At 46.5% G+C, this 20,270-nt stretch overlaps 3 protein-coding genes, 1 long non-coding RNA gene and 1 other non-coding gene across 5 annotated transcripts; 3 read left to right on the top strand and 2 right to left on the bottom strand.

Moving 5' to 3' along the window:
* Window positions 1-258: 258 nt before the first annotated feature.
* Window positions 259-5,580, bottom strand: LOC147252902 (uncharacterized). The gene is made up of 3 exons (XR_015118500.1): window positions 5,279-5,580; window positions 4,311-4,509; window positions 259-2,243 (listed from the first exon to the last, which is right to left on the bottom strand). It is a non-coding gene; the product is annotated as an uncharacterized LOC147252902 (long non-coding RNA).
* Window positions 346-2,003, top strand: LOC147252903 (transcription factor HES-2-like). The gene is made up of 3 exons (XM_086217820.1): window positions 346-481; window positions 680-775; window positions 994-2,003. The coding sequence occupies exons 1-3, from the start codon at window positions 437-439 to the stop codon at window positions 1,492-1,494; spliced, it is 642 nt and encodes a 213-aa protein (XP_086073946.1). The 5' UTR covers window positions 346-436; the 3' UTR covers window positions 1,495-2,003.
* A 718-nt stretch (window positions 5,581-6,298) lies between the features above and the next one.
* On the top strand, window positions 6,299-6,370 carry trnam-cau (transfer RNA methionine (anticodon CAU)). Its single transcript has one exon. It is a non-coding gene; the product is annotated as a tRNA-Met (tRNA).
* A 2,884-nt stretch (window positions 6,371-9,254) lies between these two features.
* On the top strand, window positions 9,255-10,380 carry LOC147252900 (uncharacterized). Its single transcript, XM_086217816.1, has 3 exons — window positions 9,255-9,385; window positions 9,503-9,586; window positions 9,674-10,380. The coding sequence occupies exons 1-3, from the start codon at window positions 9,347-9,349 to the stop codon at window positions 10,160-10,162; spliced, it is 612 nt and encodes a 203-aa protein (XP_086073942.1). The 5' UTR covers window positions 9,255-9,346; the 3' UTR covers window positions 10,163-10,380.
* On the bottom strand, window positions 10,184-20,138 carry notchl (notch receptor, like). Its single transcript, XM_086217815.1, has 13 exons — window positions 19,910-20,138; window positions 18,578-18,722; window positions 18,070-18,402; window positions 17,036-17,259; window positions 16,287-16,614; window positions 15,134-15,309; window positions 14,840-14,901; window positions 14,469-14,592; window positions 13,690-13,787; window positions 13,159-13,490; window positions 11,154-12,957; window positions 10,828-10,964; window positions 10,184-10,740 (listed from the first exon to the last, which is right to left on the bottom strand). The coding sequence occupies exons 1-11, from the start codon at window positions 19,959-19,961 to the stop codon at window positions 12,447-12,449; spliced, it is 2,385 nt and encodes a 794-aa protein (XP_086073941.1). The 5' UTR covers window positions 19,962-20,138; the 3' UTR covers window positions 10,184-10,740; window positions 10,828-10,964; window positions 11,154-12,446.
* Between the last annotated feature and the right edge of the window lie 132 nt (window positions 20,139-20,270).

Here is a 20,270-nt window from a genome sequence, read left to right as displayed (position 1 = left end):
CACAGAAACGATCACGAGACCCATCCATTTTTCTTATATTAAAAAAAACTGAGGAGTTTCTTTTCTTTTAATTCTTCAAATTTCAAACACCATACATCTGAAACTGATATCTGCCATATATATATATATATATATATATATATATATATATATATATATATATATATATATATATTTCAATAAACCTTAAGATAAATGATGGTAGTGTGTCATATAAACACAGTGCAAAAACAAGAACAAAAAAAGAGTGGACTCAGGACTAGGAAGGGGGCGGGGCTTATCTGGCTGAGGTGACATGGTGGGGGGGGGGGGGGGGGGTTTAAAGGTTGCAGCCCGCACGAGCAGTGTCATTCATTCCGGGTGGAGCTGCGGTGAGAAGGAACCTTTTCAAAAACTTTGAACCCGCACACGGACGGACGACAAAGAAGCACCAACTATGAAAGTGATGCAAGAAACTGAGGATGCACCGAACGACAGAAAGGTAGGCCGACCTAGCAAACACTTCCTTTACTGCTACATTTAAGCTGATTAGTTTGTTAAATTACACTGTTATTGGAGTTACTGATTTAAAAATAAAAGCTGCCAAACTACGTGAATGTACCAAAACCTTTATCTGGGTGGATTTAATTGTTGTAGCTCACATTTATGTCTTTTTTTTTTATCTTGTTCCTCTCTCTAGATCATAAAATCCCAAGTGGAGAAGCGTCGGAGGGAGAGGATGAACCGCAGTCTGGAGCATTTAAGGACCCTGTTGCTTCAGGAGCCACAGCAGCTGGTAATTTATTCTCCATCTTTCAGTTTCACGCTGAATCTCGCGTGTCACGGTTCCGACGAACACGTCTTGCACACGAATCCTGAACGATGAAGTCATTCCAGGGACTTCTGCAACATTTGCCTACCGTTTAGTGTGAAGTGGATAAATAAAATGTGATGTACAGTGTGTTCGTCACCCCAAGGAGAGCTGAGAGTAACCTCACTGATGTTTCCATGCAGGGTGGGACTCCGCGCAGAGTAGAGAAAACTGAGATATTGGAGCGCACGGTTCTCTTCCTGCAGAACACTGTCAAAGAAGAGAACAGAGGGGCTGGAGGCCAGAAACACTCCTTCCAGGACGGGTTCTCCTCCTGCCTGCAGAGAGCAGCTCGCTTCCTGGGTCCTGAGGGGAAGGGTCTGTGGCCTGGAGCAGCTCTCGATGCATCTTTTACAAATCGCATTTCCCGTCCAGAGCCTGACTCCTCGGGCGTCCGGGGGAGAACTGGAGCCCCCAGCTCTCTGCCTCACAAAAAGCTCATTCTTCAGATGCTTAGAGAAAAATCCCATTCCAGATTGCAAAGACGTGCCTCTGCTGGGGACAGTTCTCCTCATCACTACCAGCTCCTGGTCCAGCAGAGTCCTCCAGGGATCCCCCAGAGACAAAACCAGCTTGAGGCCGGCAAACAGAGCCCGTCTCAGCGCTGCACGGACAGCGTGACTTTGTGGAGGCCGTGGCCTTGATCCCGTACTCTGAGAACTGAACTCAGTCACAACTCATTCGATATGATTCCTGAACGAAAGAAAGAAAAAAAATCGCCTTGCACAAACCCCCCTTTTTTGTTTTATTCTGACAACAGTCAGTCAAGAACCTGTAAATACCGTCAAGTCATTTGTACATGTGCAGTGTGGGTGGGGGGGTCCGGTCACGTCACTTCCCGGTGAGTTCGTTGAGCGGCAAGCGCGCGAGCGAGGGTAGAGGTGAGTATCACGGTGACGGAAGAGTCCGCGCCCTCCTCCCCCGCGTCCCCCTCCGCTTGCTTGACTCAAGAGGGAGGATCCAGGCGTGAGGGGCTCCAGGGTCGGACGCGGCCCCTGACTTCCACCAGTTCCTGGCTTTGTGGAACAGCCTAACTTGTATTGTCTTTAATTATATATTTTGTATATTTTGCACACTTAATTTATTCTGGATGTCTCCCTATGGTGAGCAGTATTCTTTTTTTTAATTAAAACAAATAAAACAAATTCATAAAAACGTGTAAGTGTGGCGTGAAAAGATTTCTTTTTCTTCTTCTTCCTCTTAAAAACGAAGCTGGATTCTGTGCGATGGCTTCCAGAGCTCTTTAGGAGCTGGAGGTGTGAGCCTCCCGCAGAGCGACATCCTGCAGGTGTGAGGTCTCAGCAGCGGTTCAAAAGACATCAAGGGAAGCCACTTCTCACTCACTCAGTTCCAACGCCTCACAAGGAAAAAGTATAACATGGCCTCCAGCAGCCTGCGCGGAGGAAAACAAATGACTGTTTCAAACATTTCACTTTTCAGTTTCGGCATAAACTGCTCCTCTGCTCTTGAAAAGACCGGATTGAAATGGTGCCGTGCTGTTAACCCCTCCTAAATTCTCTACTTGGCCGAAAATTCTGGAATTTTAGTAACTAGTAGAAGTAACTTTCAGGATCTAGTTTACGTGCATGACACCGCCCCCCCCTCCCAATTTAACTTTCAAACAAAACCCTCCGCCTCTTGGCCTCGAGGGGTGAAGTAGAACCTCCGGGATCCGCGTCTGCATTTGTTTTCAATATAATTAGTATTCATTCTGTCACCCACACGCCACCCCCCCCCCACCCCAGGACACACTTGTCTTCCGCGCGTGTCGCTTCACAGGAAACAAAACGTGCCATAACCCCCCCCCCCCAACACACACACACACACACACCTCTTTGAAGGTGCGTTGATGGGGGCATTTGTCCGTCACCTGTCAGCGATGCTCGTCTCTGGGAAAGCGAGGGTTGTTAAACCTGAATGCTCGGTCGGTCTCAGGCTCAGGTGATTTTTTTTTTTAAATTTCATTTTTAAATTAAAAAAAAAATTGTTTCTTATTCGAAAAAAAACGGTTCAACGAGCGATATTGATGACGTCATCTCGAACTTTCACTGTGGGTTTCTGTCAGTCCGGTTTTTTTGTTTTTTGTTTTTTTTTCTTCAACGGAATCAGAATCTTTTGTGTAGTGACAAGAAAGTTTCTGATTCTTGAAAAGAAAAAAAAGAAAAAAAAACCCGGACCGACAGATAGCCAGAGTAGGTTCGAGATGACGTCATCAGTGTTTACTGTAAGCGGTTTTGTGAATAAAAAGCAAATTAAAAAAACAACTAAATGTGAATAGTTAAGCCTATTTATTTACTATTTTGAACTCCCATCTTCAGCTGAACCGTGGGTTTGTTGTCCTTTACTGCATCTCATATTTTTACTCTCTTCGTGAGCAGACGGAAAGGAGTCGGCTTTTTTTCTTTCCTCCTTTCTCGTGGGAACAGAAGAGCGCAGCTCCATTTGCACTTTTATTATCTGTTGGACTTCGTACATCATTAAAAGGAGTGTGTGTGTGGAGGCCCGCGGAACTTCAGGTTCCCACACACACACACACTCCACTTACATGCTAACGCCGCCTCCTCAGGCCGCTGGAGGACAGAAATGCGCCACCGCACGCACATTTGCGGGTACCTGTTGAATGCAATGCAGAAGCTCCACCCTGCAGGTTTTAAAAAGGCGCCCGTTTGCGCGTTTCAGCTCCTGCGGCAGTTCTCACGTGGATGTGTTAAACTGATTAGTGAGCCACGAAAGCGGAGCCCAGCAGGACTCTTGAGGACCAAAAGGGTCCAGAACGTCCAGAATACTTTTAGGTCATTAAAACAAATATTAAAAGAAGGAAATATCAGTTAATGAAGATTCTTATTGTTATCAGCTTCTTATCATTGAAGGTGAACCGGTGAGTAGAGGACCCTCAGACAGTGGGAACCACATTCCCTCACACACGCGCACACGTGCTTAAAAGTCACCGGTTGCGTTCATCTGGCGCGTGTAAACTGGTCGCGTGCTGCAGGAGATGAAAGGGTTCAGCTCATTTACCGCCCAGACTCGTCGCCCCGGGGGGGGGGGGGGGGGGGGGCGTCCTCATCAAAGTCTGAGGGACAGCACGTGGCGTTAAAACCGAGGGTCGCACCCCCCCCCCCCCCACACACACACCTCTCTCCAGCGGAATGACAATGAATGAGGTGATGAGGTTTTTTTTTTTTTACGCCACACGCAGACACGTGGTTCGATGAGGTGTGATAGTGGGAGAGTGCCATCCAGCTCCATCTCATCGTGGGGGAGAACAGAGGAAGGTTTCATTCACCCTTTATTACCTGTTAAAACCCATACCTCATTGAAGGGGGGGGGGTGTGGGGGGAGGACTTTGCTGGAGTCACTGCTGGGAATTTATTCAAAATGGATGCGTGAGGACAATTTGACCAAGTGGGAGCGTGATGGAGGGCTGCACCACATGACCTGGCCTCCACATTCACCTGACCTGAACCCAATCCAGATGGTTTGGGATGAGAAGGACCGCAGAGTGAAGGCCAGAGGGCCAACAAGCGCTCAGCGTCTCTGGGAACTCCTTCGAGACTGTTGGAGAACCGTTTCAGGTGACGACCTCGCGAAGCTCACGGAGAGAACGCCAAGAGCGAGCAGAGCAGGAGTCAAGGCAGCGGGCGGCCATTTTGAAGAAGCTAAAATATAACACATGTTTTTGAGTTATTTAAAAAAAAAATGTTGACAACATAATTCCATACCATGGTTTTGATGTCTTCAGTGAGAATCTACGATGTAAACAGTCGTGAAAATAATTTTTTTTAAAAATCCATGAGATGAGAAGGTGTGTTCTAACTCGTGTAAACAAAGGAAGCCAAAGCACCTCAACTGTTCAACGCAGCTTCCCCGCCCGTCATAAAATGTAAATATGCTGCTCGAAAATACGCAGTTGATCGCCTTCTGACTGATCCAAACGCCGGCGAGGGTTGCTTGATCCAGGTTTGTTACACATGTTAATGTGCAACTCCGGTGATGACACCGACCGACGTGGGAGAAGTTTCGTCGAGCCTCTCTCATGGGAAACTTCCAGTCAGGCAGCCATCACACTTCGTTAGCTGTCAGATTCGATACTTCGTAAACCAGCAGATTGCCGGGAGGCGAGGTGGCGTTTGGGTTCCCACGCGTTTGGGTAGCCTGGAAACTCGTCACTCATGCGTAAAATACGCATTTACGCACCATGCAAACTCGCCTTTTTTGCCGATTTAATGTACATCTAGAAACACATTCAGGTTAAATAAGAATATCTGAATCCATTTCGTACTTTTTTTTTCCACTTTTTGACTTTGTTTTGTTGAACATCTGCATGTTTACGGGCAGAGGAGACGCAACCGTTCCCTCTGGTGCAGATTCGATAGTGATCACGTGACCATCAGCTGATCATCTGGAGTAGAATTCAAGAGAACTTACTGAAAGCGTCCAGAGGTGTGGAGTCGCTGTGTATTCAGCCCTTCTGGTCCTCTGTGACCCACAAGATTTAATGAAGTGTGTTTTTCTTATCCGGCGTGGGTTGTTTTTTTTTGTTCCCCTCGCTGGTCCTGATCCAGTTGTGACCTCAGCTCCAGGTCTCGTGTGAGAAGTCACCCGCGGTCGTTTGTCTGGAGCTTCACGCTGTGCCGGCGGATGTTTGACGGTTTCACCTCACAAATGTAAAACATGCGCCGCGTGAGCCGGTGACACCTCTGGCAGGCGCGTGCCGCCCCCGCTCGGGGTTCGTTCGGAGGGGGGGGGGTCGCACGTGGCCTCGGACTAGAGCGTGCGTGTGGGGGAGGGGGCATTTAGCCTTCGAGTTCAAATGTGTGCAACATCCAACATTAAGGGAACAACTGGAGGCAGAGCACGAGAGTTCTATGTCACTGTCAACATAGTAGAAACATCCAAAGACAGATGCCATTGGAACTGAGGGGAAGTGAGGAATAAGGAAGATGACAACTACACTACATAAATACATTTAGAAAATAAACTCCGGGGGTGATAGCCTACACTATGGGACTCCGGGGTTTCATCTACACTGTGAGCGTGCACCGTTGGTGCTGGTCGGTGCACAAGTCGACATTCCGGGACAGGTTCTTTCTTCCATAACCCCATTCGTATCTGAACGAGCCGTAGAAATGACAGAAAAAAACCAAGAATCTTATTTTTTTTTAATAAAAACAAAAAACTCGTGTCCCTGTCAGAAAGGTCCGGTCAACATCCGGGTCACACGGCTCATCGTTGAACATCAATGTCCTCAGACGTGGGAAACTAAAGGAATTTGGGTGAAGAAAAGCAAAAACCTACGTTTTTAACGTCTCATTTTTTTTCCATATAGTGCTGGTTACTAATTTGACAACGTTTTCAGCGTGAGAAATACTTATGAACAAAATAAACAGACCTTGCAACGTCACGGTGTATACTACTTATAGAGAAAACTTCACCTACGTACAGCACAGCAGAGTGGCGCAGCGGAAGCGTGCTGGGCCCATAACCCAGAGGTCGATGGATCGAAACCATCCTCTGCTATATGTTTTCGTTTTGTCGCTGAAGTGGGTTGTAGAACGCTTTCCCTTTCACAACATTTTAATTCATTCAGGGAAACTGAATATTGTCATAGTTTATCAAGTTTAAGCTAGCTTGGTCAAAAAGTCCCTAAGCCAAGTTAGCTTTCACTTTATACTTTGAATTCAACAAAAATGCATGGCACTGTTGTATCATTTCATTCTGAGGACACGAGTTACAGTCGCAGTTGTCATCTTGTCTTGAGTTGTCTTTCCACCTGTTTGAAGACACTAATGTGAAGTTGCCTTGATGGTCTGAATATGTCCTGGAAACGTGTGTGTCTCAAGATGTCTTCAGATTTCACGACTGTCTTGATTTTCACTCTTTTTTTTAATAGTAAATTAAACTAGATTTCTTACCATAACATTGTGAATGAACAATATACAATATCATGACATACTCAGCATTTTATAATACAAATGTAAAACAATACATAGCCTGAACACACACACACACACACACACACATCATATTCATAGTAGATTAACTATCTGACTGACATCCAATCAGTTTCATCAGTCTGTGCTGCTAGTAAGAAGGTTGTCAATGCTGTGGAAGAAAGGCTTTCGTCATGTAAATCTGGGAGATAAAAAAAAAAAAACACAACTGTGGCCCAAAGTGTGTTCACTTACATTTGGAGCTCCTCTCTAGAGATGTGTGAGATTTAGCAGATGCCAAAGTTCTAAATGCAGCGCCATTTTCCCCCTTTCCCGTGAGAAACAGCTCCCACGGGAACACCCGGCGACAGAGAACGTTTTGAAAAAAAAAATTTTAAGTACCAAGTTTTCCCGCCTTGAAATTAAAACCATCACTAAAGCTGCGTTGTCACCTCAACTGAGGTCAAAAGTGCAAAATAAGTAGAAGCTGCAAAAATCAGTGAGCCATAATTGAATGTAATAACCAATACATACAAATACAGATAGAATTGTAGAAATGACCAAATGAAATGAGAACATGTTTATGTTGAGCTCGCACGTTGATTCAAAGGTGAAATGCAGCTGTCCTGTAAATGTGCCTCAACACTGAAGGCTTCATCAGCTGAGAGACATTTGGCTGGGGGTGGCTGGGTAAACTGAATTATGCAACAATATTCATAAAATACACAAGAGGCGATTGATTCCTTTACTTCTGGTCTGGTACTAAGATTTGAGCCTGGGTCATATGACATGGCAACTTTAAAAAATAAAAGCACTATGCAGATTTTTGCAGAATAAAACCCAAACCAAGGAATTTTTACATTCATATGAAATAAAAGATGCTTTAAAATTCAGTAAACGAGGCATGTAAAAGTTGTGATTTCTCGTCTGTGTCCTCTGGTGTCATGACTCAAAGACAGAGATGAACCTTCTGTTCTAGTGTGGATGGTATAGAATGAGATGTTACGGTCTCGGCGAGGGTTGCTTGATCCAGGTTTGTTACACATGTTAATGTGCAACTCCGGTGATGACACCGACCGACGTGGGAGAAGTTTCGTCGAGCCTCTCTCATGGGAAACTTCCAGTCAGGCAGCCATCACACTTCGTTAGCTGTCAGATTCGATACTTCGTAAACCAGCAGATTGCCGGGAGGGGAGGTGGCGTTTGGGTTCCCACGCGTTTGGGTAGCCTGGAAACTCGTCACTCATGCGTAAAATACGCATTTACGCACCATGCAAACTCGCCTTTTTTGCCTATTTAATGTACATCTAGAAACACATTCAGGTTAAATAAGAATATCTGAATCCATTTCGTACTTTTTTCCACTTTTTGACTTTGTTTTGTTGAACATCTGCATGTTTACGGGCAGAGGAGACGCAACCGTTCCCTCTGGTGCAGATTCGATAGTGATCACGTGACCATCAGCTGATCATCTGGAGGAGAATTCAAGAGAACTTACTGAAAGCGTCCAGAGGTGTGGAGTCGCTGTGTATTCAGCCCTTCTGGTCCTCTGTGACCCACAAGATTTAATGAAGTGTGTTTTTCTTATCCAGCGTGGGTTGTTTTTTTTTGTTCCCCTCGCTGGTCCTGATCCAGTTGTGACCTCAGCTCCAGGTCTCGTGTGAGAAGTCACCCGCGGTCGTTTGTCTGGAGCTTCACGCTGTGCGGGCGGATGTTTGACGGTTTCACCTCACAAATGTAAAACACGCGCCGCGTGAGCCGGTGACACCTCTGGCAGGCGCGTGCCGCCCCCGCTCGGGGTTCGGTGGGGGTGGGGGGTCCGCGCGTGGCATCGGATTAGAGTGAGGGGTGGGGGTGGGGGTGGGGGGTGGCCCATTTACCCCACGAGTCCAAATGTGTTAAACATTCAACATTAAGGGAACAATTAGAGGCAGAACATGAGCGTTCTAGTTAACGTTCCTGGTTCCTGGTTGAACCTGAATGAGCAGGACGACAAGGGGAACCTGAAATGGGACAGAAAATAAACGAGAACGTGAAGAGGAACTAGGGGCCTGTACTGTTTCGGGACTATGCCTCAAGATCCCGGGGAGGGGCTTTTGTTGTTGTTGTTTTCCAAGTCCAGCCTGATCGTCATCAGTTAACGTTCCCTTTGCAAACTCAGAAGAACCCGATGCAGGTTCCTTCATGGAGAACATCTCTACAGCCTTCTCAGCTGCTTTGCTGAGGGGGTTTCTGTCTTAAGCCTGGATCACCAAGTTATTTATTACCAACTTTGATGGGGTTTTGAAAGTTGTCTAAATTTACTTTGGTTCTTCAGTCACTCACTCCTTCTAGAACCGTGATCGTCTTCCAACGGACTGAAGGAAAATGCCGTGCTGCTGTGTCTCATTTGTATGGTTTGACAACAAGAGCCACATGTCGGTGTTCAGAGGCCGGTGGAAGTCTCACTGCGGGGTGGTGGGAGGCGCCTGACGCCACGCCCTCCTACAGTTTAAAGCCCGAGCTGAAGTTCGAGCGGACGCATTCAGCTTCTACTGACACCTCGAGCTCCAGGACGAGAATCATGAAATTGCTTCAGGACGACGCAAAAGCCCAGAGGAAGGTAGGTGTGCCGTCCCTCAGCTCCAGGCTTGGTCCCCCACATACCTGTTTAACTACAGGCCGGGGTCTGAGGTCTTGTGGACCCGTAACGAGTTCATCTCTCTCTCTCTCTCTGCAGATGCTCAAACCTCAGGTCGAGAGGCGTCGTAGAGAGCGGATGAACCGCAGCCTGGAGAGCCTGAAGACTCTGCTGCTGCCAGAGGTAAGAAGATTATGGATGATCATCATCCTAGAAGACTTTTCCTTTTGTACGTGGCAGGTCTTTTTGAACTGTTTCTATCTGTTTAAGATGGAAACACGTCAGCGCAGGGTGGAGAAGGCAGAGATACTCGAGCGCACGGTCGTCTTCCTGCAGAACTCTGCCAAAGACCCGAGCGCAGGAGGTCAGAAACTCTCCTTCCAAGGCGGCTTTTCCACCTGCATGCAGAGAGCAGCAGAGTTCTTGGGACCTGAGGGGAAGCGTCTGCGGCTCGGAGAAGCTGTGGACGCAACGTTTGCCGCTCGCTTCTCTGCTTCTGCCGGGGTCCACAGGAGAACTGGAGGCTCCACCAGCCCCCTGACCCTCCCAGAGTCCTCCAGTTCCATGCTCCGGCTGCTGATACAGCGGTCGAAATACAGACTACACACGCCTGCATTTGCAGCCAGCTGCTCCCCGAACACCCCCCAGCAGACCCGGGCAATAGCGAGCGCAGTGAGCAAGGAGCCCCAGAGCCGACCTGCCAGCCAGTCTCTGTGGAGACCCTGGCCCCGATCACAGGCTCCAGAGCTGGACTTTTGATGACTTTAACATGCTGAGTAACATCCAGTCTACGTGAACAATCCCAGTGCAATATGTTGTCTTTGTGTAATTTATCTATTTGTAGATATTGTAGATGTTATGGACACACCACATGCTGCTGCAGCCTCCACGGCCATTCCACGGCGCCAGCTATGAACAACACTGGCGCCTTTTATTTATTCTATTTGTAAATAATAATAATTAAAAAAGAAGCAGAAACCAACCAGGCATGCGTTCGTTAATTGTTTTCTGGCACGTGGCATGCGTGGAGCGTGCTCTCGCGCCCCTGAAGATCAGAAAAAGGCACCACGCAGGTTTCACGCCGCTCACACAAAAGGGTTTAATCCTCCTGTCAGCCTGAACATTCACGTGCAAATTAGCCGGGAAAAGATTTAAAAAAAACAACAACAACTACTTTAAATCACTTTAAGTGTTCAAATTGTAAGCAGAGGAGTTCAGATTTGAAATAAATTATCAGGAGGGGCCATGCAGACGCATCAGGTTTCACCTCTACCCCGACGTGCCAGTGACGTTTCCTGGCCACGTCTTACGGTGTCGGAGCGGTTCTCCCGCAGCATCTGTTGGTTTAAAAAATATAAAAAGAAACAAAGAAAAGGTGGTCAAACTGCAGAGCTGTTAACGGCCGGTAATTAACATGTCTGTACCGGGGACGGAGTCTCCTCTCAGTCCCTTCCTCGCTGGGATGTATGAGATTTAGCAGGTAGTAAAGTTGTAAATGCAGCGCCACTTCCCAGCTTTCCCACGAGAAACCGGTCGACCACCAGAAAACATGCGAAGCCTCCTGGATGTTGAGGGAATTTCAACAAAAGGCAAATAAGACAAATGGCGAAGTTAAAGCTGTCAGCAAACTGAAATTTTGCAAACAGATAATATTTCATTGTTTTATGCTTTAAAAAACAACAACAAAACGGCTCTTAAGATTTCAAACATAATCGGATTTTAAAAGAAAGAAAGAATAAAAGTATTTTACCTGTGACCGCAGTTCATCCTAAAACCTGATCGCCCTGGAAACAACAACAATAACAACAACAAACAAACAGAAAAACGGAAGTTAAGCTCATATGCAAGAAAAGCTGCTTCGTCACACGTACATGTGAGGACTCTGACAACATGGGTGAGGTTTTACGTGTAGCTTTATTAAAATCATATTTTCCTGCTCACCTGTTGAGTGGAAACAGACTCAAACAAACATTCAGTTCCTTGTGTAACTGTGCAACGCAACAAACAACGTTACAAACAATATCCCCCTCCTTTTAAACACAAGACACAACATAATAATTTAGGCTAGGCTATAAAACAGGAAGTGCTTCTGTATATTCATTTGACAGGAAGTGACACCTAACAGTTCACCCAAACCTGAAACTTGAGTCATTTCTTACTCACCCTTGTGCTGATGGGTGAGGGTCGGCCAAAGTTTGTTTGTTTTTTAGTCCATTAAACACATCTGCAGTTTTTCAGCAATTTTACTCTCAAACAACTGAAGTGAATGGAGACCAAATGTAAAAACACACATATCCTTGTGCTTTTATCTTTGTGAGGACTTTCATTGACGTAATACACTCCCTAGGCCCTCCCTCTAAACACAACCATCTCAACTGACTGCCTGACCCTAACCTGGACCCTAAGCCTAACCAGAACCTGATTCTAACCTCGACCCTAAAACCCAGTCTTGACCCTCAAACGGCCCTTTGAAGACGTGAGGACCAGCTAAAATGTCCTCACGTTCCAAAAATGTCCTCACTCTGTTAATCAAATACGTATTCTAGTCCTCAATATGTAGTAAGTACAAGAACACACACACACACACACCAGGTTTGGAGGCCCGCTGGTCACTGGAGCGCCCCGCCAGGACGCCATGTTTTCAGTTAGGCTACAAAACCGTGGCATGAGTGAGATCTGTGAAACATCCTGGTATGTTGAGAATTCCGGACATTCGGATCGCTGTGGTCAAGCAGTACTGAGGCATTTCATGGTTTCTATTGTGTTGTTGTTGTTTTTTATATTTTAAATTTGGTCACCATTTCCTTCAGTTGTTTTGGAAGTTACTGCAATGCATCATCATAAGGGATGAGTACAAAACTTTCATTTCTGGGTGAAGGCTTTCTTTAAGGTGCCAAAGGTAAGTCCCGGGTGAGCGCCTCCCGCTTTGGCTCTTCTCCAGCGCTTTCTGAATTAATAAAAGAACGGCAAAGTAAAACTCGGCGTCTCACAGCCCATGAGAAGCGCTGTAACATCGGACTCTGCTGGAAGCTGAAGTTTCTCTCTACAAGGCCGTCTGCGTGGAGTCGGCGGTGGTGTTTGACCTCTCACCTCTGGATTTCTGCTCTGAATGTGAGGAACTCACTGGTGCTTGTTCTGCTCTGCTGTGGCTGTCGCTGTTTATAACTGGCGGGCGACTTGATTGGGCTGCGGGTTCTGTGGGAGGTGAAACAACCACTCTTTCTATGTGCTCACTGGCTGTTCTCTCTGTCACGATTACATAATTTGGCTCTGGCTGGTGGGCGCTGGAACGACGCTGCAAAGCATTCTGGGTACAGGAAAAGGAGCGCTGCCTAGGGGCAGGCTGGGGTGACAGGAAGTGAGGTGTCACAGCCCTGGGAACTTCCTGATGTCTTTCCCGATCCTCGTCCTCTGAGGTAACCTCCTGTAATGTGCTAATTGGTCGAGGGGAGCGGCCCATGATTCTTGGAGGGACCAGCGCTGTTGCTGATTGGTTGAGCTGTGGTCGCCAGTTCTGAGGGGAGGGGTATTGTACTCTGTCCATCGACCAATCACTGCCAAGACAGAATGTCGTCACGTCACAATGTAACACATGTAATACCATTTACTCTATTCTGCACAGGAAGGCATTTAACAATATTCTAAGCAACTGGAGATAAAATAGATCCATGTAGTTGTTGGCTCTTTGGCTTTGGTAGCCTGCGTGTTTGTTGTCTTGGTTGTTTTTTTGGAGTGTGGCATGTCTGACTCCTTACCTCTGTTGTGGTGGGGTCACATTTCGATGCCCTATGATCCCAGAGAAGGAAGCGCTTCTTCCAGGTAGGCCTTGTGCTGCGACCCATGGCGAGTACATCAGAGTTCGCTCCTCCCACAGCATGTCGTTGGTGGAGTCTACAGGGACAGGTCCTCTCTGGATTTGGTGAGCCAGCAGGAGTTCCAGGACCTGATGATGCATGCCCTCTCTGGCCACGTCGATCGGACGGCGTCCTCTGCGGTCATGAAGCTCGAGGTTGGCACCGTGGAGGAGGAGAAGTCTGGCGGTGTCATAGCAACCATAGAGGGCGGAGAGGAAAAGTGGTGTCTCACCCTGGTGGAGAAATAGTCCACAACACTCACTTCTGTGAGGATAGCTACCCTGATCAATAAAGCAATTAGGTGTTTTTAAAAAGCTCCAATTATCTAATGCCATAATAACACACCAGAAAGGGTCAAACTGTCTCTAAAAATCCCTAAATTTAGATCAAGAAAGCAAAGAGTTGAGCAGCTTAAGAAAAGCAAGCGCCTACCTTGTTGTCTTGCAGGTCCACTGCTGCCCCGTAGCGAATGAGAGTCCTTGTTAGGGAGAGGTGGTTAACTGAGCATGCCCAGTGCAGGGCTGATCTCCCTGAGAGAGACAGTGTGTGTTCAGAGTGGAGGGGAGGTGAGGGGGGGCAGAGGGGGAGGGAGTAAGTCAGCCAATGAACAACCATTACACAACAGAGTCAAGCCCAGATGGTGAAGAGAGGGAGGATGGAGGGATGAACCGCTTCAGCCAAAGTGAGATAACGGAGACATGGGCCATAAAAGATGAGATGCGGAAAGATGGAGATGAGGAACGAAGTTAATGCCTCTCGACACGAACACTAAAGCACTTTAACTTTGTTCTGAGTCAGAGGAGGGCAGCAGGGGAGCTGGAGAAGGAGAGGAAGGAAGAGAGGGAAGCCATGGGTAGAGGAGGACAGGATGGGAGAGAGGGACACAAAAAAGAGGACGTGAGAGAGACGGGGGTAAGTTACATGAGTTACTCAACCCCTCAGTGAACAGATCTCAGAGTGAATGGCTTGCTCATGTCTTCTACATATCAAACAAGGCATGACATCCAGATACTGCACGCTACGGCCCCGCTAAGTCTCACTGAGCTAGTGACACAGCTGCAGAGAGTTCAGTCTTTGGTCCACATTCCAGTGTAACACCATTCGTGCTCCCCAGGGAACGAATTCTACCCACTTAGGTGAAGAATTACTGCAATCAACCTGAGGTCGACCCACATACCAAACTACTAGTATCTGTGACAGGGCAGCGTTACCAGTATGATCAGTGTTGTTGACTGGTACTCCTGCTCTCAGCAGCTCCAGGACAACCCGGTCCAAGCCGCTACGCACCGCACGGATCAGTACCACAGATCCATCTGGGCCACACCACTCTGCTGACTGCCAACACAACCGAGTCAAAATGAATACAAAATCTCAACAAAAACAACACACATTTAAGTCAGGCACCGACACACCCCACGAAAACAGAAAAAAACTCATTCGGAAAAAAAAGAAAGAAAAAAAAAGAGAATAAAAGCAGAACAAAATAAATGGAAAAAAAAGCCCAGCAGTCATATCTTATCTCTTCTCAATAAACATGGATAAAAGAAAAGAAGTAGTAAAAAAAACCCACAGAGAAACAAACCTGTTGTGGAGGACTAAGCAGAGGAGGAGGCATGGCGTTCCTCTCCCATCCTCTAGAGGGAGCTGAAGGAGAAGAATTAATGAAGGTCAGTGGAAGACTTGAGGGAGTCATCGTATTATTACAGACAAAATGCATCTAGAAGAGAAATAAGGTGAGTCTTATTCATACAAACACACTGATGGTCATGATTTCACCATGCATTCTGTGTTGATGTTCAAGTACAGTAACGAAAAACGGTAATACATTTTTGGGAGCGAGGAATTAGTGAGAGAGGAAAACATGGAGGTTCTTTACATTGGACAGGCCTGCAGGGCTGCGAGCCTCCAGCGCGGTAGTGCTTCTGCTCCTGGCTCCTGTGGTCACAGATGGTGGAGTCCTCCTGGCGCCCGATGCATCGCACACTTACGTCCTCCATTGAACTCTGGGTAAAATCCGTGTCACTTCCAATATCCTGGTCCCTTTTGAGAGGTCTGAAACAAAAACACTCATCTTTACACTGTGTGTTAAGCGATAGGTTGAAGTTTTTGCTCTCTGGCACACAGTATTAAAAGTTTTTATACTTCATTCCTAGTGTATTTTGAGTACTGTTTGTGCTGTGTCTGTTGTCCGTCTGGGTTTCTTTCTTTAGTTGTCCTTCATACGGATGCCCTCTTCTACTTCTACCACCCCAACCTGAACAAATGAACACAGCCAACAACCTTCTAGGCAAGTCTTGTTAACTGGCAGCCATCTTGGTATGGCCTTCAGGTAGTTACAGGCAACCAGCCATCAGTGTACAGTCGACGGCCACCGGCACTTCAAAACTGCATGTATAGAATAGTTCGTAGCTACTTCCCAAAAATGAGATTTTACAAGACCGACCTCTTTTACATCTGCCATTTCCTTGCATTAATCAACAGTTGTAGAGAACCTGCTGATTACGTGTTGTTGTTGTTTTTAATATTTGATTGTTCTTCTGTAGTGACATTTCATGGAGTATTGTACTTCTTCAAAACCTTGAACCTGCTTGATCCCGTTAGCACGAAAGTTGTGGTGTGTTGTTAGGGCTCAGCAGGTATTTGTCACCATATTTCAGTATCCATGAATCTCTCTCTTTCTAAACGGTACAGTGTTGCCACGGACGCAATTGTTCACTTAAATAGAAATTTGCTTGTGGTGGTAATGTTTGGCTTCTCTGTTCTGCAACCATTGATCCCAAAACAATTTAACGGTTTAGCTCTTTAAAGAAAAAAAAAAAAAGGTAATAATACTCTGGATTTCATGAGTTAGAATCAGCAACTTAACTGTAATTGATAAATAACTGAAATAATTAAGCCAAGTGGAGAAAAAGAGGTTTTCAGGACTGCCAAGAAGAAGTGACACTCTGACTTAGTGAGAACAATACAGGATGACCGCTGGTACTTGTCGATGTGATGTCATTGCCACAGACGACCAAACATCCTCTCACCGCATCCTAATGGCGTCCTCCCCTAGCGGCTCCCTCCTTCTCTTTTTCTCTGCTTCCTTCGCCTTCTTCTTTTTCCTCAAGCTGATCTTGTCTTTCTCCTTGCTGGATCGGACTCTTTGTTCTTGTTGGGCCGTGTGACGCGTCCAAGCTGTGGGTTTGCCATTTTCACTGTCTGTGACCGTAGACCTGTGTCTCACCCTGCCGCTGCTCTCCCTCTCCGCCCGCTGCAGCCTCACCCTCCTCACCACCAGGAACACCACCAGGGCCAAGGCCAGCAGCAGGCCCACTGCTATAGCGACCACCGCCCACAGCCACACAGGGGTCGGCTCTAAAAAAACAAAGAACAGAAAAGGCTTTTTTTTAATTATTAGAATAAAAGAGTTTAATGTTTTAAACACATCAATACAAAAAAATACTGACAATGTCGTTCCGTGACAGATTTTCAAGAATTTTATCATTCATTCAGATGTGAGAATTTGAGTTTCCAGATGACGGGAACGAGCTGTAAAATGGCCCTGACCAGAGCATTTGAGTTCTGTATTGAACAGACATCAAACGTGATTAATCAGCAAATACAACAACATAATTCTGTTAGAGCAACTGAGACAAACCTCCAGCCCTTACAAATTCAACTACACCCTGGAGATGGAGAGGGTTCCACACGGTTATGCTTGGATGAAATTCACAGCTGGGTGTATGTGTGTATGTGTGTGGGGGGGGGGAAGGGGGGGCAGGACATGCGAGGCTACCTTTAATGTACTTTGTCACCATTTCCTCCTCGTCTCTACTTCCTATTTCCTCTTGGACACCTCTAACGGTGATGACGTTCTTCAGCTCTGGGTGGGCGGTGTAGACGCCAGGCTTCAGAAACATTACAGCCCGGAGGAAGCTGGCTGCTTCGGTGGCATGACGGAAACAGGCGTGAGGCAGACGGGAGCATGGCCTGTTGTCCACTTGGAGGTAAAAGAGGGAGCTGAGAGAGGATTAGAGAGGGAAGGAAATAAGTAGGAAACAGCAGGTATGTCATGACTCATCTGGACATTAGGAGGAGCTGTAGGAGTGTCTCAATCAGTCCAACGGGACATTAAACTTACCAACTCCCAGTACATTTGTTGCTCTGTCGACAAATCCATGTTTTCATACTGCTCCCCAAATAGTGAATTTAATTGACTTATTGAACTTGAACAAAGTTTCTGTGCGTGACCCACTTTTACTGATTCTTAACATGAATGGAAATCAGCTTTTCACAAAATCTGATGCACCGTGTTGATTTTCCAAAGCAGGTATTTGTCTCAAGCTTTGAATGTTGAAAGCAGACGAAAATTATTCGATGTCATCATCTAGAAAGTTGTCAGTCAATGCAGATGTTGTTACAACTCAGACCAGAAAAGCATTCAACTAACTGAGAACTAAACTAAGAACCAAAAACCTAGACTGATTTGTCATTGTGCTTTGTGCTGCAGAGCTGTCTGACCATCGCTTTTGAAGAAAACATCAAGAGAAAAGCCATGGAAAAATTCTTCACATGTCCTGATTTTACCACTTGAAGTATTTCTGCAAAATACACCAGGAAGAAGTCCAGATTTCAATTTTTTTCTGTGACCCAATTGGTTGTCTTTTTTTAGTTTTAGGATCTGTTTTTTTTTCTGTTTGTTTTTTTTAATTGTTTTTACTGCAACTTTGTGCAGCAATTTGGGTTGGGCCTCCTGTGCAAAACAGACTTTCCACTCAAGTGTTTTTCACTCTTGATCCCAATGCCAGTAGGAGTTTGGTGAGTACCCACCCGTTTGAGTCAGCTGGTGACGCTTGAGCCAGCAGGTCGCTGAGCTGTTGAGTGTCCAGGTCAAGCAACTTCTTGGTAGTGGCGAAGGGAACCGAGCCTCTCACTTTCAGCGGCGTTTTGAGGAGAACGCTGAGAGCCCAGAGTATGGAGCTGTTGGTGAAGGTGCCACCTTGTATCGGGATGCTGGTGTGCAGCACCAGCGTGCCTTCAGCCCACTGGGAGATCTGGTCTTGGAAGCAGTCGCTGCCGTCCCATCCACAGGGGGCGCTGTCACATCCCTGATCGCAGAGGGAGTTGGCGTAGTGATTGCGACAGTATGGGACGTGGCCTGGACTGAGAGTCATGATGAAGAGGGATGTACTTATTAAAATATTGCATGTTAAGATAGTGAAACAATAAATCAGTAGTATAAGTGACAATACAAAGAGGAATCAAAGTATTCAAATTCAAAACACAATCTGGATATTAAGCCTTGTGGTTGTGCCAATTAAGGAGACGAGTGTCTTACTTGCAGGGGGCTCTGTCCTTTATGCAGTCAAAGCCGTCTCGGAGGCACTCAGGTTCCACACACTCTGCGTCACATGACCCATCCCAAAACTTGTCCTTACAGTTCCTTCTGATGGGACACTGACCCCACGGATCACTGGACACGGCTGCAGAAACAAAGTCAGATTGGTGCAAAGAATGGAGGTAGAGTTCGAAGACAAACACACAGCCGGACAAACGTGTCTGTGTTGCATCTTTTTACACCACGCCGATCCTAAGCGCTCGACAACGGCCGCAAAAACAAGGAGTACAAGGAGACACAAGACTTCTGAGACTCATTTGAGTACAATAAAACTGACGATGACGGACAGTTCAAACACACAAAAAGACAAGTAAAACGAGGATAAACACTGCAAGTCCTCGTGCCCCTTGGGTGGGAACATGGAGGAGACCTCTCCCACCAGGAGAGAAATGTTGCATCATGGGATAAAGATGGCCTTTCATAGCAATTTTGTACTTATTTGCAGTTTTGCAGTGACCCCCCCTACCCCCACCACGTCTTAGTAGACCTTAGCCGTGCCAGTAAAATACCCCCAAGCAGACCCTCCTTTAGGTTGTCGCTTGTCTGCATCTTTACACTTTCAATCTGATTCACTAAAGAGAAAAGGCTTTGGGAACCCGACGACATACAAAGCCACCGTACTTGAATTGACCACGGAGTTTTTACAGTGTTATCATACTACCAGCTCACGAGCATAAATAAAAGCCCTCATTGTTTTAGAGCATTAGCAACTATTCATAACAATGCAGGTCAAGCCATGAAAGGTGGTTCCTGATACGGCCCGTTAAAGGGAGCAGGAAACGGGCCCGACATAAACAGGAAGTTTCCAGGAGAAGTGAATAGCAACAGGAAATGGAGTGGGCTGAGCATGATAAAGGTCGAAGGTTGTCTCCTTGGTAATGAGGAATGTGATGGAGTTGGACAATGGGCTTGGCAGGTGTGTGTGTGTGTGTGTGTGTGTGTGTGTGTGTGTGTGTGACCGTAAAGTTGTGAAGAAGTAAAACTGGATGTGTTACATTTGAATGAAGCTTCCTGGTGGAGGAAGGAGGGGATCAAACAAAAGCAATGAGGGAAATTATTAGGGGTCTCAAAAATATAGTTTGGATGATACGACTGGAAGGTTGAACTGTACTTTAAACCAAATGGACTTCAGCTGTCCAACAGATCTGGAAAATGCTTTGAGTTGAACATATGGATGGGAGTACTTTTTCTGAATTTCTACATCGCAGCCAAATGTTGAGCTTCTGTTTTTGTTAAAAAAGAAAAAGAAAACGACATCTGATGGTGACTCACCCAGGCAGGTCCAGCTCAGTCGCAGTAAAACGAACGCCGTCACAACCAACATCCTCCTGTCGTTCAGGTCACAACTGGACACCTTCCTCCTCTCCGCTCACAGATAAGCAGCCCAGCAGTTTGGTACCACTGCACCATAAAATTCCTGTTGTAAATCTCTGCGGTGGAGCTGCAGTCCTACTGCTCACACTCCCCAGTTAACTGTGAGAGAAGCTGCCCCGTTCCATCACCACCGCCACCACCGGCACTTTCTGTAACCGCCACCCAGCCCACTTTGTTCACTCGCTCCTTTTCCAGAGGCTCTGCGGATATCTGGACAACTTCCTGCCACTGTGTGGAGAAGAATAGGAGGGCGATGACC

The sequence above is a fragment of the Aulostomus chinensis genome, chromosome 11 (genome assembly GCF_037954235.1).
Source record: "Aulostomus chinensis isolate RoL2024-O1b breed Wild chromosome 11, RoL_Achi_v1.0, whole genome shotgun sequence".
In the NCBI taxonomy this organism is placed as follows: domain Eukaryota; kingdom Metazoa; phylum Chordata; class Actinopteri; order Syngnathiformes; family Aulostomidae; genus Aulostomus; species Aulostomus chinensis.
This window is presented reverse-complemented; position numbering and strand designations above follow the sequence as displayed.

Bases quoted from the DNA above. Each gene is read 5' to 3' on its own strand.
- notchl (XM_086217815.1), bottom strand. From the start codon at position 19,961: ATGTTGGTTGTGACGGCGTTCGTTTTACTGCGACTGAGCTGGACCTGC. The intron at 16,615-17,035 runs GTAGCCTCGCAT...TTGTTTTTTTAG, and splicing joins GGTGACAAAGTACATTAAAG to AGCCGACCCCTGTGTGGCTG. The intron at 14,593-14,839 runs GTTTGTTTCTCT...TTGTGTTGGCAG, and splicing joins TGCTTAGTCCTCCACAACAG to TCAGCAGAGTGGTGTGGCCC.
- LOC147252903 (XM_086217820.1), top strand. From the start codon at position 437: ATGAAAGTGATGCAAGAAACTGAGGATGCACCGAACGACAGAAAG. The intron at 482-679 runs GTAGGCCGACCT...TCCTCTCTCTAG, and splicing joins ATGCACCGAACGACAGAAAG to ATCATAAAATCCCAAGTGGA. The intron at 776-993 runs GTAATTTATTCT...GTTTCCATGCAG, and splicing joins TTCAGGAGCCACAGCAGCTG to GGTGGGACTCCGCGCAGAGT.
- LOC147252900 (XM_086217816.1), top strand. From the start codon at position 9,347: ATGAAATTGCTTCAGGACGACGCAAAAGCCCAGAGGAAG. The intron at 9,386-9,502 runs GTAGGTGTGCCG...CTCTCTCTGCAG, and splicing joins ACGCAAAAGCCCAGAGGAAG to ATGCTCAAACCTCAGGTCGA. The intron at 9,587-9,673 runs GTAAGAAGATTA...TATCTGTTTAAG, and splicing joins AGACTCTGCTGCTGCCAGAG to ATGGAAACACGTCAGCGCAG.